Here is a 17,273-nt window from a genome sequence, read left to right as displayed (position 1 = left end):
CAACTGTTATTCTATGTACTTTGAAGCTGTATTATTTGGTAATATATGTTTAGACATTATCTTCTCTGATGAATTGATCCCTGTAATCATAATTTAGACTCTTTTTACATTTAGTAATGTTTTTTCTATGCCTAGTCAGACATCAGTTAAAAAAAAATTAGCTTTCTTTTGCCTAGTACATTACCAGTATAGCTTTTCCTACCTTTTTACACTTAATATTTGTATCTTCATGTTTTAAGTGTGTGGTTATAAACAGCATATAGCGATTTATTCAGTCTTTGCGTTTTAACTATAGAGTTAAATTTGGTGTGCTTATTAGTTTTTCTGGCATTTCAATATGTTCTTTTTATTTCTCTTGTCATGTTTTCTTTTAGATTGAGCTGTTTTTGTTTTTCTCATTCCATTTGCCTCTGTCTACTAATTTGGAAGTAATTTACTGTATTTCTATTACTATTTAAAAGATATTTGAAATGTTTATGGAACATTAAAACTATAATTATAATATGTGCGATATAAAATATCAAATAATATAGGAACTAAATAGTAAAAAGCATATGTTCATCTGTCGACAGGCATTTAGGTTGCTTCCATGTGTTGGCTACTATAATCAGTGCTGCTATGAACACCGGGGTGCACATATCTTTTTGAATTAGAGTTTTCATCTTTTCTGGATATAAGCCCAGGAGTGGGATTGCTGGGTCATATGGTAAGTCAATATTCAGTTTTTTTAAGGAACCTCTATACTGTTCTCCATAGTGACTGCACCAACTTACACACCTACCAGCAGTGTAGGAGGGTCCTTTTATCTCCACACCCTCTCCAGCATTTATTTGTCTGGTGTTTCTTTGCAGAGTAGAGGGAGCTTCTAGTGTTAGTTATAATAGATAATTCCCATTTTTTGGTTCAGAACTTGTACTCACAATTATGTTCATATATTAAGTCATCTTATAACTTCCCCTTTTCTCCAAACAATTGTGAAGCTAATCTTTATGGGCTCAATTTTTAAAATTTTCTCCTTTTCTATATTATAAGCACTTAAAGCTATAAAAATCTCCAAGTGTTATTAGCTGCATCCTTGCACATTCCGTGACCTTTACGTATGCTTACTTTTACCAAAATTTATCTTTGGCAAATTGTTAAGGCTTTGGTTGAGGATCAGTTCTTCCAGAAAGGATATGCTTATGATTCTGACTGGTTTCTAGAAACACTGTCCACTTGGTGCCACTTTAAACTAGATACTTTGGTGTGGAATTTTATGAACCATGCAGGTGGTATTAATCAGATCCTGACCAAACTGCCTGGGTCAGTAGGCATCAGAAGATGCCACTGGGCTAGCTGCTATAGCGCACACATCTTTCTTTGGTTATCTGCTCTTGTTTTACTCCTGGCTTCTAAAGGCTGGCAAACTCTTTCTTGCCAGCTCAGCTATACATTTCCAAAAGATGTATCATATTAAAAAGTTGTATTGAAGAAGAATTTTTCAGGCTATCCATTCTATAATATTACCAGAAATGTAAGCCCTATGCAAAATATTGTGTATATATACATTTGTGCATTTTTTCTGACTCTAAAGGGATTAAAACCACTACCATGCATTCTGCTTCAGCCTTATACAAACTAAAATAGCTAACTTTACCTGATGTTTTACAGATCTCCAGGCAAGAGGAAATTCTGCAGATAACCATTTAAAGTTGATTTCCATTCTCAAATGTCACCTGATTTCTACATTCTGGGACTACCTTGGCATTATCTCCATATACCAATCTAACTTTCAAACACTTTCAACACAGGGAAATTAAAAACAATCTTTTTGCACTTTCTAATGTCTCAACATGCCATTAATTAAGATCTATCTGCTACCCAAAGAATACCAGGACTTTTGTAATGCCAACTTTCTGTTTCTCCAAACAGATGAATGAGGATATTGCCACTGCAGATGTATTCGGATGTTAAAAAAGCCTTTTCTTAACTAGCAAGTCTATCTGCCAAAATAATTAAAGGAAAAAAATTCTGGCTTTTGCATCATAAACTGTTGATGTTGTAGTTGTTTTTTCATTAACATGTTAAGATTCAGTCAATTAATTTTATCAGAAAATTAGCACTCACTGAATTTGCAAATGGCAAGGATACAGACAGGATGGAGATGGATAAAAATGACAAAGTAAAAGCAAGGAACAAGTTGCTGTGGAAGCCTGCAGGTGTGAAATGAGAAGAGCAGTGCAGGCTACGCAAGAGACTCACGCAAGAAAATAATGAGAAGAAGGGAGCCTCAGATACGCCAGTTCACAGAGCTGGAGGACCAGATGTCATGAACATAAGATGCAATTCAGTGATCTTATTGTATCACTGAGACATGACGAGATGGACTGAAAGACTTGATTGTGACGAGGCAAAGGTACGCCCAATTCTAAAGAAATAGACTGGTTGTAGGAGGGTATGTGGAGTAAGTATATATGTCAGCATTCAAGCCCATAGGCAACCCGCAAACTTAAAGGTCGAAGTACACTGGAAATAAAAAGGGCAAGAAACAGAAAAAGGAGTGAAACACTGAAAGTATGCAACAAGTTGCCTGGTCAAACTGACTAGACCAAGTGGTTTTTAAACTTGGGGTAACATGCATGATACTTGGGTAATAGAGATTTCCAAGGAAAGCAATGGTTTCAGGAAATAAGCAAAAAAGGGAATCAAATCTAGAGCTTTATTGTTTATTGCTGCATTAGACACATGAAGAAAACATGCTGATAGGATGGAGACAGTTCATTAAGCCAGAAGGAAAGGAAAGCTCTGCAGAGGTTTCATCTTGATCTTGAACAGAATTCCAACAAGCAGTCTAAGTGGAGGGCAAAGGGCAAGCAGAGGCTGGGAGGCAGGGTGCAGTGCAGAGGATATGTAGGGCCTGGTGTGGTCAGATGACATTAGGATGCGTGTGCATGTGCACGTGTGTGTGTTTGGGTGGAAGTGGCACTGGGAGGTGGGGAAGGTGGGAGAGGAGGCTGGGGACTAATGTTATAGGGCTTGGATAAGAGAGCTCTGCTCAAAAATGTGAATCATTTTGTAGGTACAAGAAGATTTTCAAGCAGAGAAGTGACATGACCCAGTCTTTGTGTGCATATAATAGAAAAGATAACTAATTGGGCAGATGGCAGGGGACGTGGAATTATTGACAAGGTCACTGACAACAGAATAGGAAGAGGAATCAAATATGATTCCAGAATTTCTTTTTTAAAAAATCTTTGGTTAACTAGGTGGCAGGTGATGCCTTTATAAAAGTAGGGGACAACAAACGATAAATGCTGGAGAGGCTGTGGAGAAAAGGGAACCCTTCTACACTGCTGGTGGGAATGTACTTTGGTGCAGCCATTATGGAAAACAGTATGGAGATTCCTCAAAAGACTAAAAATAGACTTACCATATGATCCAGCAATTCCACTTCTGGGCATAAATCCAGAGGGAACTCTAATTTGAAAAGATAGAGGCACCTGAATGTTCATAGCAGCAATAGGTATAATAGGCAAGACATGGAAACAACCTAAATGTCTGTCAACAGATGACTGGATAAAGAAGTAATGGTATATATACACAATGGAATATTACTCAGCTGTAAAAAAAAATAATAAATGCCATTTGTAGCAACATAGATGGAGCTGGAGAATGTCATTCTAAGTGAAGTAAGCCAGAAAGAGAAAGAAAAATACTATATGGTATCACTTATATATGGAATCAAAAAAAAAAAGACAAAGGAACTTATTTACAAAACAGAAAGAGACTCACAGACATAGAAAACAAATTTATGGTTAGCAGGGGGGAAAAGGGATGGGAAGGGATAAATTGGGAGTTCGAGATTTGCAGATATTAACTACTACATATAAAACAGATAAACAACAAGTTTATGCTGTATAGCACAGGGAACTATATTGAAGATCTTGTAGTAACTTATGGTGGAAAAGAATATGTAAACTAATATATGTATGTTCCTTTATGACTGAAGCATTGTGCTGTTCATCAGAAATTGACACAACATTGTAAACTGATTGTACGTCAATAAAAATACATTAAAAAAAAAAGTACAGGACAGAGAAGAAACAGATTCCGAGGGGAAGCAAGGTCTCAGAATCCTGGTCCTGGTGCCTGCCATGCTCTCCCTCTCAGCAAACACCCACATTTAGCTCACTGTACCTTCTCTCCCACACCTAGGAGGCTAAAGATCATTGAAGAAAATCACCTGGTCTTGGTAGTTTCCCAGCTCAGTGCACCTGAACAGTGTTTGGTAAAGTCTTGTATGGTGGGTTCCTGGTCAGCTCCCTCCTGAGCCCTTTCACTATCCCCTCCCCCCAACCCCCTCCGCGTCTGCCCTCAGCAGCAGGTCTGCTTCCTCTCACAGTGAACATGGGTAGCATCAGGTGTGAACTCTCAGCAGCAGCGCCAATTCCCTGTGGTGCTTCTCTGTCACAAAGGGAGAGGTGTTTACCCTCCATGTCTTGGCCTCACTTTTCACTTAAACTCTGTATTCATTCCCACCTTCCTTATCAAGACCTTGCAAAATAATCAGCTCCTCTCATTCCTGTATTTTCAACTTTTCCTTCTGGAAAGTCTCTTATCTCAACACAGGAACATGTTAAAATCACTTCCACCTTAAAAACAAAGAAAAGGCCTCCTCTGACCCTGCCTTCTGTGCCTCTCAGACCTCTCCCAGCCAAGCTTCTCACAGAGAGACACTCTACGCCAGTTTTCCACTCCCTTCTCCACCACCTGCAGTCTGGCTTCCCCTCCTCAAAGCTACAGATACTAGTTTCATTAAGGTCATCAATGATATCCTGGTTGCCAAACCCAAAGACTTTATAGTTCTCTTTTTCTTGACTTTCCTACACCCTTTATGACTTTCACCATTTAGCCTGCTCTGCCTGCTTCCTCTGCCCTCTGCTTTACCTCCAATCTCCCTGGCCACATCTTCTTGGTTATTCTGCCAGGGGTCCAGCCTGGGTTCTCCTCCCAGTCTGTGACTTCTCCTGGGCCATCTCTCCCACTGATGACTCCCAAATCTCCACCTCCAGCCCTGACTCCTTTTACTTGTCCCCCCTGGTATTTCTGCCTGGATGTCTCTCAGGGACCACAAACTCAACATGTGATTATGTGAACTCACCATCTTTCCCCTTAAAACCAGCTCCCCTCAATATTTCCTACTAAATGGCATTATGTTCCACCAAGTGCCCAAGCCAGAAATTTATATGTCATTCTAGATTCTTCTCATACTTCCAATATCAAAAGTTTACTCATTCATTTATTCATTCAACAAATACTTCCAAGTGTGTCAGCTATGTAACACAAAGTGCACTGAGCACTGAGGGTTCAACTGTGAACAAACTGAAATCTTGCTCTCATAAAACTTACCATTCAGGGGGACAGACCCACATGAGCATCTTAAAGAAAAATCAAGAAGGGGAAGAAAATCAAGAGAGGGCAGGGGTAGAGAAGACTGTGGTGAGAGGGTGGTCAGGAAAGGACACCTTGAGATGACATTTGAATAGAACTTTAGAGTAGTGGGGGATCTGGGAGAAGGGGGATCTGGACAGAGGGAACAGACAGTACACAGCGCTGAGGCAGGAGCAGCCTGGCACATCTGAGGACAGCACCGAGGCCAAGCTGGCTGGAGGAGAGCTGGGGAGAGAGGGATGCTAGGAAACAGGTTGGAGAGGCAGTCAGAGCAGTAGGCCACAGTGAGGACTTGGGTTTTTATCCCCAACCGGATGAGAAATCTTATAGGGAGTGAAGCAGGGGAATGACCTCATCAGATCTACATTTTATAAGGGCTTCCTTGGCTTCGATATGTGGGAAGAAAAGGGCTGACGTGAAAGAGCAATTAAGAGGCTCCTGCAGCTTCCCAGACACCAAGCTCTGCCCTGATTTCCTGTCCTGGCTAGTGCCTCCCTTCAGTTCTGGCTCTGTAGCCTCTGCCAAGGGCACTTGCCACCTCTTACTTAGACCATTTTAACACCACTGCTCTAATCCAGACTCCTCAAGGCTGCCATAGTGACCTCTCCAATCTGCAAGCTGGATCCTGACTCTCTTTGCTTACCACTACACTCACGATAAAACCCCCAATCTTGAAAGTCCCTTTTCTGTCTCACCCAGAGGCTCCTTCCACTCCAGCACAGTTCAGCCATGCTGACTTCTGGGTCCTTTCGGTGACAAAGTCTTTGTACCTCAGGGCCTCCACACACTCTGTTCCCTTAGCCTGAAATGTTCTTTCTCCCCACTCTTTGCCTGGCTTATCCATTTATTCTTCAAGTGTAGGTTTAAATACCACTGCTTGTGCCCCGATCCCACTGCCACTTCACAACTGTGGGCCATTCCCACACTTACCTGTTGAGAGTTACTTGATACTAAACTGGGAAAGACAGGAAGCTTCTTGAGTGTTTTCTTCTGTTGTTTATATAGCACAAGGAACAGTGTCTGGTCCCCAAATCCTATTTTTTGAATGGATGGATGATGTTGCTCTCCAACTTACATGCTGCCTTCTCCACAAAATTTAAACTTTCTAGCAGGGCCAACAAAGGAATTCATGATCTCCTCCCTGCTTTATCTACAACCACCACCCCACTTGAACCTCAAAATCCTGATATTCCAAGTTCTGTGAAGTTCCCTACAAAGATCAGGTATCTGTTATCCTGGGACTTTGTACACAGTCTTCTCTCTGCCTGGAAACCCCTTCTCCTCTTGAGTGCTTGTGAACACCAGCAGAGACTCATTGAGCGCTTATGCTGAGCCTCATACTGCAAGGTGGTGAAAGATGGGAAGGTAGGTAAGAAGATGAGTCAGTCAATGGCCCATCAGTGGGAGATGAGTGGTGAGGAAAAGGGTAAAGCGACAATGATGGAGAGCGGTAGGGAGGGCATGAAATTAGAGGCAGGAGGGCTAGGGAAGACCATCCTGAGAAAGCAACCAGTCAGATCTTGAATCAAATCAGCCATGTGGCTCTCCAAGGAAGAAGCACTGCAGGCAAAGGGAACAGAGCACAGAGGCTGAAGAGGCCTGGAGCAGAAGTCCTGCAGACCCCCATGATGCAGGGGCAGAGAAAGCAGAGCTAAAGAAGGTAGCTAGAGAAAAGTGATCCAGAAAGTAGACTCATGTAGGGCCCCCTGAGTCCAAAAAGTAGACGAAAAGTCAAAACGCTGCATACATGTTTGGTGAACTGAGGCCAGGGACAATCTGTGGCACTGAATTTTCTGAGGCTATGCTGCAAAGGGAGTAAGAAATAAATGGGAAGCAAGAACGTAGCCACAGCAATTACAGATGACTCCTTCAAGATGTCTTGATAGACAAGGGAAAATGAAAGTTCCTGGGGCTGTAGAGGGTTGAGGAAGGTTTTGTAGGATGGAGACTGAAGTTTGTGAGAGGAGGAAACCAGGCCAGAGGGGAACACAAAGGAACTGGAGTAAGTGACTGGTGGGGCAAGAGCTTCCCAGAGGTGAGAACAGAGCCAGGAAGAGGTTTTGGCTGGTTGCTGGGATTTGCATGAAACTTTTGCTCATGAGCTCCAGGACTCCCTATTCTTTTCCTTCCCAGTAGCAGATCCAGAGCCTTCATTTCAGCTCTTTGCTCATTAGAAGCATCTTTCTGGTTCTCTGGTCTAAGCCTAGCACAAGGGGGCACAGCCTCTCCAGCTCCTACTTCTGCACTGCCTCCAAATGCAATCAGTCATGACAAGAACTCTCAGCAGGTGACAAATATCATACAGGGAAGTCACAGAGTTTAAGAATTCTATGAAATTCTTAGGGGCTTCTCCTACTCTCTTGTACCTATTCCCTAAGTGAGAAGGGCTCCCAGGAACAGTGCTCCCTAGTCCATCCTCCTTGGGAAAGGGAAGGGGGCAAGCCAGAAAACAGAGGCAAACCAGCAGGAAGACTGGCGCCCTCTACAGCAGAGTGGGTAGTGTGCATTCCTGAGCCCTCAGGCTGATGTCTATTTATCTGAGCACTTTCTCATACCTGGACAGTAGGACAGATTTTTCTTTTTTTGAGTCAAATGGCTGCCCTCTGTGGGGATGAGAAATATAAGAAGGTGGCTGAGCACAGAAGTGTGCTCCTTGGGTGGGAATTTCATGGCTCAGAGATGCAAGCAGCAAGGAGGAGAGAGAGGCAAGAGTGAGTACCCAGCCCAGCATTCCATCAAGACCTGATAAATTATGGTTAAGGTGTAAATTCCAATTTCTAGAAAGCCTAAAGGATGAATAGATTTATTTATTCTTATTCATTCATCCATTGAATCATTTCCTACCCCCCTAATGTTTTTATAGTATATTCACAATATACTATGAATATAACTATCAACTAGTAATTTCAGAACATTTTCATCACCCCTCAAAGAATTCTTAAACTTATTAGCAGTCATTCCCCACTCCCCCTTCTCTCTAGCCACAATCCTTTATTTTTTATTTCTTATTTTATTGAGTTATAGTCAGTTCACAATGTTGTGTCAAATTCCAGTGTAAAGCACAATTTTTCACTTATACACGAACATATATATATTCATTGTTGCATTTTTTCACCATGAGCTACCACAAGATCTTGAAATATTTCCCTGTGCTATACAGTATAATCTTGTTTATCTATTCTATATACACCTGTCAGTATCTACAAATTTCGAACTCCCAGTCTGTCCCTTCCCACCCCCATCCCCACTAGCATCTACAAGTTTGTATTCTATGTCTATGAGTCTGTTTCTATTTCGTATTTATGTTCATTTATCTTTTTCTTTTCTTTCTTTCTTTTTGTTTAGATTCCACATATGAGCAGTCTCATATGGTAGTTTTCTTTCTCTTTCTGGCTTACTTCACTTAGAATGACATTCTCCAGTAACATCCATGTTGCTGCAAATGGTGTTACATTGTCAGTTTTTATGGCTGAATAGTTTTCCATTGTATAAATATATCACATTTCTTTATCCAGTCATCTGTTGATGGACATTTAGGCTGTTTCCATGTCTTGGCTATTGTAAATAGTGCTGCTATGAACATTGGGGTGCAGGTGTCATTTTGAAGTAGGGTTCCTTCTGGATATATGCCCAGGAGTGGGATGACTGGGTCATATGGTAAGGCTATTCCTCCTCTTTTGAGGAATCTCCATACTGTTTTCCAGAGTGGCTGCACCAACCTGCATTCCCACCAGCAGTGTAGGAGGGTTCCCTTTTCTCCACAGCCTCTCTAGCATTTGTCATTTGTGGACTTTTGAATGATGGCTATTCTGACTGGTGTGAGGTGATACCTCATTGTAGTTTTGATTTGCATTTCTCTGATAATTAGTGATATTGAGCATTTTTTCATGTGCCTGTTGATCATTCGTATTTCCTTTATTTTTAAGGCTTGATTAGGATAATCCTGCCACGTTCAAGGGCAGAGCACTCACTACAGAATAAAACATTAGAGAAACAAGATGCCAGAGAAGCAGTGCACATCAATTTCCTGTACGATCTGTTGGGAGTCTGAATCAGCCTAAAGGTCCTGACTTGTCTGGCTAATAACTTCCTCTCTCAGAGACTAGAACAAACCAGTAACACATGTTTAATTGAACTGAATAGGTGGCTATACTCTGGACTCAGTTCTGCCCAACAAAGAGGAACTGGCTGGGAGGGAGTCATCATGCCCTTGCAGCCAGGGAGGAGAAGTCCGGATACAGGCAGCCACGTACTGTCTCATAAAGGCAGAAGTAGCTCCATGACATGGGAAGTGGGCTCAAACTTCATACGCTACAGCTCATAGAAAAATACACAGGAAGCTTAGCTGAGACGTTATGACTCAGACATACATGATAGCTGTTATCTACTATCTGAGGGGTTGTCACATGAGAGATAAGACTTGTTCATAGAGTCCCAAAGGGCATAAATGGGACCAATGAGTGAAAAATTACAGGAAGACTGCAGTATTTCAGATCATTACAGGGAAGGATTTCCTAATTAGTCATGCAATCTTAAGGCTGAATGGGCTGCCTGTAAGGTAGACAGTTATAATGCAATCTGGATATTACGTAAGTAGATGTTTCAGAGGTAATCTGAAAAACAGAGGCGATGCGACAACTGTGGCATTCCCACACGTGAGTGGTGAGGTCAACTGTGAGGTGTGCTGCAAGTAATCTGTTATAGTAATAAAACAATGAAGTGTATGAATAACTGTTTTTGGGTTCTGGGTTATCATTACAAGTCCCGCCTTACTTGCATTATTAAATATTTTCTTGAGCTAAAGAGAAAAATTCCATGTTAAAGTTGGAAGGCTGGGTAATGCTCATGGGAATGTTCCACTCAAGTGTGTTTATAGGCTGTAAGAGGTGGAGAATTACCAGGCTAGATGACTGGTAGAATCTCTTCCAAAGTTGAGATTCCTCAAGGGTAATAGGCACCCCACCTCAGCCTTCCAATCTAATCATGACCTACTGGGGAACAGGTGTCACTGTGTTTCTGCAGAATTTATCTGCAGACTGTAATGTCTAAATCTCACACTTATAGGCGATATTGATAACAAGTCCTGGGGTACAACTGAATTCTACAGAGAGGGAGAGTAAGGACTAAATAAGTTACATTTGTTTGCATGTTTTATTTTCACAGAATAGGCATTCAGATGATTTCAATGGGACTAAAGGAAAGTTTAACCTTTATAGTTTCTTTAAATAAAAATGGTTATAGATGATGTAAATATGCCCAGAAAACATTATTTGCTTTTGAAACATTAAACATTTTTTCCTCTAAGCAAGAATTGACATGCACTGGTAACTAACGGAACCTGAACTCAGCCAACCTTACCCCAATCCAAACTGGAATTGACTTTCACTTTTCATCTCCCTGGATAAATGGCCTTGGCAGAAACTGCTGTCACAAAGGCCAACTGTAGAAGTGCCACCATAATAATGCTTGACAGCCCAACTCAGGCCGTTTCAGATTCTTCCCTGACTCCTTTTCCATGTCTTTTTTCTGCTGCTCTGCCAAATGACCAGATGTTAATTACTCCTCTGTAATGCAAGGATCACTAAGCAGATGGAAGGTATCTGATCACCTGGTGCAGTGGCTACTGGGCAGCCTGTGATTTCTGGCACCTCATAATTTTTTTTTATTACAAATTTTTTCATTACAAAACTATTATTACCACGTTATAAAAATCTGGAAACTAGAGAAAAGAGAAAAATCACTTATGATCCCATCATCCTACTAAAATCACTGTTAGCATTTTGCTGCATTGTCTGTACTTTTCTTCATGGCTCTCCCTATATGGTTGGATGGGCTGCACAGATTTAGCTTATTTGCACCTACCTCCTCTGAAAAGCATTTGCAGCAGCTTATATAAACACATATCATCAGACAGACAACTCCATGGAGGCATGCTGTCTGAAACCAGCCTGTCTCCCTGATTTCCCAGTTTCTAACTTGTAGACTTCTCCTTGCCATCTGGGTTGAAACTTCTGCCCCATCTTGGATTCCGATCCCTCAACCTCAACATCGATTTCCGTTGCGTCTTCTGTCATCACCCCTTTTTCACATCTACCTGTCCCACCCCCATTAATAATGCTGCCATCTCCAGTCCAGCTTCTTTTCCTGTATCTCTAAATGATTATAATGTTTCTCTGACTCGTTTCTCTGCCTCAACTTCCTCTCCTTTTCCCTCAACTTGTACTACTAAATTATCTTCCTCATTTTGACTGTTCTCCCTGAACAACAGATTGAAAACAATTGGTTTTCAATTGTCTGACAAAGCATACTCTTTGGTTGGAAATTGACGTATGTACAACCTGTCCCCAGTCTACCCTTCCTCCCCTATCTTCTACCATTTTCCCACATGAAGCCTCTGCTGGTAATCTGGAACCCTAGACATGAAACACAGTGTGCAGAGTGAGCAGGGTAGGACACTTGCCTGCTCCCTGGTGTCCCTGCAATGGGACTATCATGCGGGCCAGCTGAGATGGGGTAACAGGGATCAGGGCTACCCTTCCACCATTAACAACTGTGAAAGTGGCCAAAATAAATGAAGTAATTGTTTCCAAGCATTAAGCTACCAATAGAGCAGGGCTGTGAACTTGGAGAGAAAAGAAATAAAGGAAGTGAGGTCCAGTGTCACCTAGCTTTCTGCTGGGGGGCACTTTTCAACTGGAGCTCTGGGGAATGGATGTGAGAGTGATGTGCTAAAGCCTCTGCATGGAGCAAAGACTGCACAGGATACAAGAAACCAGTGCAGTATTTGCTTTTTAAGAGTAGGCTGCTCAAACTCTGGATTTTAAAAATACATAATTCTCTTGAGATTTCCAATGGGAACTTTTCTCTCTTTATGGTTCATCTTTCTTTCAATTTTCTTTAGTTGAAAATACTGAGCAATACTGCCCGCAGTGTCAAGGAGGACTCTGACTAAAAGAAGATGAAAGCATTTTTAGGCAGTGATGTTTCCTATCTCTCAGCCTTCTATCTACTAAGCCTCATTGTCTATTATGAAGAAGAAAGAACACGCTGGACCTGCAGAGTTTTGCATCAATGGAATATGTATATGTCTCTGCAGTGTTTTCGAAGACCAGGCTACTATGCTACTAACATTTGCAGCAGACTGAAGCCACAAGGGTGGACACCTATCATGGGCAAGCTATCAAAGGCTGTGTTAGCCCTAAAGCCGTATCAGAGAATGACTAAAGCCACGGCAGTCACCAGACACCACACGGGGCAGGAAGCAGCTAAAGACTTAAGCGGCACACCAGGAGGGGTGTTAGGGTGGTGACGGGTAGGGTTTGCTCTCCGCACACTGCACACACTTTCCCTTCCCTCCTACTGTAGTTTCCAAAGGTTATTGGCCTCAAAGTCTACTTTTTTCTGCCTAGCTCCATTCCAAAAGAACGTTCAAAGAGCCCCTAACAGCCACCTTCGGCAATTTGCTAGACAGATGGAGACCTGCAGGGAGTGGTGCAGGCTCCTCCAGCTCTGGCCTGGAGGGGCTCCTCCTGCCCACGCCGAGCACCCCCTGCATCTCTCCAGTGTGTCATCAAATCCTTAGGGGCTTTCTTCTTTAACATATTATGCCCAACTGGAACTTCCTAAAGGGCCAAGGCCTGAAACTGGTTCTTTTGCCTTCACTGTTGCCTCTTCTGAGGCCTGAGAAGGGTCCCAGTAAGAGGATGTTTCTTAATCTCACTCTTACCAAAGTCTCCATAGGAACACAATCTTCAGGTCACAGAGGCTCACTAGGGCAAGTTCAGAAACAAAGTAACCCTAACCTTGCACATTACACTGCCTGGGGAGTACAAGGCAGCCAGGCCGACCGCACAGGTGTGAGCGCTGCCTGCCACCTGGAGTGGTATAGAAATTTCCATCCTACCGTCAGCAAGTGATTTGCAGGAAAGGGCGTCATCGAGGTCGCGGGCAGTTGATGGGTCAATGGTGAAGATACAGTCTCTTCTAGGAAAGATTGAAGACATAATTAGCAAGGCCACAAATAACAGGAACTTTATCCCATTGCAGTACAGCTTTAAAGAACAGTTATTTTGCAAATCTATAAACAGTAGGTGAAGTTGAGAGTAACTTCTCTCCTGTTTCTCTGAGAAGGGTATCTTTAGTAAAATGTGAAACTGGAGGTAAGACAAACAGGGGAGGATAACAAGGCTCCAAACTGTCTCTGAGGGTCTTTCTCTCTCTCTCTGTGGACAGGCACCTACTTCTCCTTGACCCTGAGCAAGAATAGGTGTGAGCAGGTGGGACTGAGGCAGGTTCCATGAATGAGGCTTTCCAAGAAGAGTTATCTGACAAGAGGGGCAAGTCCCTTTGGTAAATCTCTCTCCAGTGGCCAGTTCTTTCCTTTGCCTCCCTCTTCCTCAGTGGCTAATGGAAACCTGTCCTTCAAGAATTATATGAGGATGATTTACTGTTTCTCCTTCTATTGTGCAAAACTGGGGTATACCAAAGAATAAATCATCTGACTTGTTGTGATACAGGGACAGAACCCTAGAATAAGCTTTGCAAAAATCTCTGGGCCATACAGGTAGCCATATGGCAATTCTACTTGGAAATGCCTTAATCACAGTTTATTTCCATGAAAAAATTGTATACTTCGCTCAGGTTCACATGATTAAGCACATTCTATGCCCACTTATCTCACACAGTACCCCCATGCATATCTCATTCTTCACCTGTGAAGACCCAGGACATTCTCACTTTGCTTTAGAACTTCCCAAATAACATGCCCCATCCAATCTACCCATTTCTACCATCGAAATACCTAAGATTTAGGCAGTCTGTCCTCAGTTCTCTACATCTCCTGCCCCTTCCTCCCCAGGCACTGGCCTGGAGGTTGGGGTGCTGAGCAGGAGCCACCCTCCCTCTCCTACCCGCAGGCTGTCTAGTCAGCACTCCCTGCTCCCACTGGATGCTCCTCAAGTTCTTCCTCCATCTCCTCTGGTCCCAACAGCACCACTGCTGCCATTCCCCAGTCTCCTCCTGACTCATCAACACCAGTGATGGCGGACATCCTGGTATTCACCAAAATTGGACTGGCTTTGTTCTTTAAGTCTTATTTCCTGTATTGCTCCTCTGCTCAAAACTTTCTTAAAGCATTCGGAGGCTATCTAGCAGCTCTGGGCACTGGCCTGCAAAACTCTGGAGACCTTTATCTGTCCCTTTACTGTCACTTTCCTTACTCCTAATAACCTTCAACAGTCCTCTCTGATCCTTCACACTGATCACCTCACCACTACAATACTTTGATTCTAAGACAGTATTGATCCTAGGATGTACTATCAATTCAATAATAGCTTTTTGGGGAAACAAAAAACCCCACCATATTAAATATACACACTGATTTTAATGTACTTCAGGATTTAAGAAATGTCAAAATGTTTAAAAAAGACTCAAATGGTAAGTGGATAAATGGATAACCAAACTATGGTACATCTACACAATGGACTACCACTTAGCAACAAAAAAGAACGAATTATTCATACACACAACTTGGATGAATCTCAAAGGCATTATGTTAAGGAAACCGCTCTCACAAGCTTATATAATGTACTATTCCACTTATATGACGTTCTCAAAAAGACAAACATATATGCCAGAGAGCAGATTAGTGATTTCCACAGGCTGGGGAAAGTGTGATTATAAAGGGCTGCTTGTTCTGGAAGAACAGAGCTTTTCTGTATCTTGATTGTGGTGGTGGTTACATGAATCTATACGTGTCTTAAAATTCAGAGACCTGTATAACAAAGGTCAATTTTACTGTTTATTAATTTTTAAAATTTAAATGTGATTTTTGAATCAAGGAAAGAAAATGAAAATAGTTAACAGAATTGATCAATGGGTGCAAGAATATGGATTAAATTTTTTCCTTTATATTTGTCTGTATTTTTCAAAATATTCTCTACAATTGAGCATTACTATTATAAATGGAAAAAGTGAATAATGCAGAGAATCTCCTCCAATCAAAGAATAATCAGATACATAACACTGTTTATAAGGATGTTCAGCAGTTTTATAGACTAGTATTGCTTAATATAGTTAATTAATAGCTTTAAAATTATGAATCTGGTAAAACTAGACACTTAGCGGTACACTAAGAAAAGAGGACAGGGAGAGGTGGATGCCACCCAGAGGGAGGAACAGAGCATTTTAGAGCACGGTCCCAGAAAGACTGGTTCATCGGGAGATCAACTCTTCTCACTAAGTATGTCAAGAAGAGGCACATACAGTGTGGGGAATATAAATGTTGAGGTGTCAGGATATAAAGAAATAATCTGCTTCACTATATAAAAGAAGCTGTAATTAGACAAGGGTGCCAAAGGAAAAGAGAAACATCAATGTCCCCTAGAAAGCAAGCTCCCCAAAGGCTTTTGTTTCAGTGCTATGAACAGAGGCTGCAACTCACAAATGTTTGTTGAATGAATGAATAAATGAATGCTGACAGGAAGTGACAAGGAGGTAAAATTAATCCTGGTACCATGGCAATGGGCTCTAAATTGGTGAGGATCTTGGACTTGATTCACAAGGTAAAGAAGGAACTGTCTGATTTTTGCTCCTTCTCGTATCCCCCATAAAAGCTAGCAAACTGCATTCTATATCCTGAGTACTCAATAAGTACTTGTTGAACTGAAACTGATATGTCAGACTGGGTGGTGGGCAAGTTTGGGTCCTCCTTCAATCACCGTAATGCCAGCATGAGAAGCGGAAAGAACGTTCGTCCAGTCGAAATCAAAAAGACCACTCTGTTAGCTTGATGGGACCAGTTTACTGGTTTACTTGAGAAGTTGTTTTCTTAAAATCAAATGTCTCTGGGTGTTTTGAGACTTTTATTCTATGAATGAATGAGAATGCCCACTAGAACCTTTTCAGCCTCAAAACTGATTCAGCCACATGTGACAGTAAAACTTAAGGCTTCAACTATTAGTTTGTAAACATCTTTCTCTGAGAGGACCATCTTAAACAAGCCTTTAAGTACTCAAAACCAAATCTCTATTATGCCTTTTTTTTTTTTCAAATCTGTTCTTAAACCAGAAACATAAAAGTCTAAATTAAAACAACTCTGAGGAATGGTACTCAGGAAAGCTTACTGGAAAAGACATACCATACAAACATTATTCTTGATCAGGGGTCGGCAAACTACAGTTCACAGACCAAATTGGGCCTGCCACCTGTTTCTGAATGGCCTGCAAGCTAAGAATGGTTTTTTCCTTTTTACATGGTTGAAAAAAAAACAAAAGAAATATTATTTCATGACACATGAAAATTGTACAAAATTTAAATTTTGGTATATGTAAATTAAGCTTTATTGGAATGTAGTCAGCTTTTTGGATATAATGGCAGGGTTGAGTAGAGCAGTTATGACAGGGACCATATGCTAAAACATCTATCTGGCCATTAGCAGGAAGTTTGCAGATCCCTGTTTTAGATCAGTGTTTCCCAATGTACCAAATAAATGTTTTAATTTTTAAAAGAGCTCTTGTGATTAAATCAGTTTGGGAAATGCTGGGCCAATTTTTTAACTGTAGCCTTGCCCATCTGATCACTCAGTGCCCCTTTCATGTGTACTTCTGGAGCAATATTATGCAACCCAAGGACCACTCTCCTTCTCTTGAGCTGATGGTTTGTTTGTACCTTACAGACGTGTGAATTTTATCTTTTTAAGTTTCCTTTTTTGCTTTGGCTGCTAGGAAACTCAGAAAAAACATTTTTGACTTGTTTCAAGAGACTCTCATTTGTAGTTTGAGCTTTGTGAACTAACCTTTATCTTGGGTATGCCTAATATTCCTTCTGCCCAGTAACCTAATTAA

General features: G+C 41.6%; 1 protein-coding gene across 4 annotated transcripts in view; it reads right to left on the bottom strand.

Annotated features, from left to right (window-relative positions):
- The window catches only part of DIS3L2 (DIS3 like 3'-5' exoribonuclease 2), a 315,313-nt gene that overhangs the window by 121,343 nt on the left and 176,697 nt on the right, over positions 1-17,273 (bottom strand). For all 4 annotated transcript variants that reach the window (XM_006207888.3, XM_072961849.1, XM_072961847.1 and 1 more), the window contains one exon: positions 13,334-13,413. In XM_006207888.3, coding sequence (XP_006207950.2) covers positions 13,334-13,413 — 80 coding nt within the window. The remainder of the gene's footprint in view (positions 1-13,333; positions 13,414-17,273) is intronic.

The sequence above is a fragment of the Vicugna pacos genome, chromosome 5, assembly GCF_048564905.1.
Source record: "Vicugna pacos chromosome 5, VicPac4, whole genome shotgun sequence".
Taxonomy (NCBI): Eukaryota; Metazoa; Chordata; class Mammalia; order Artiodactyla; family Camelidae; genus Vicugna; species Vicugna pacos.
This window is presented reverse-complemented; position numbering and strand designations above follow the sequence as displayed.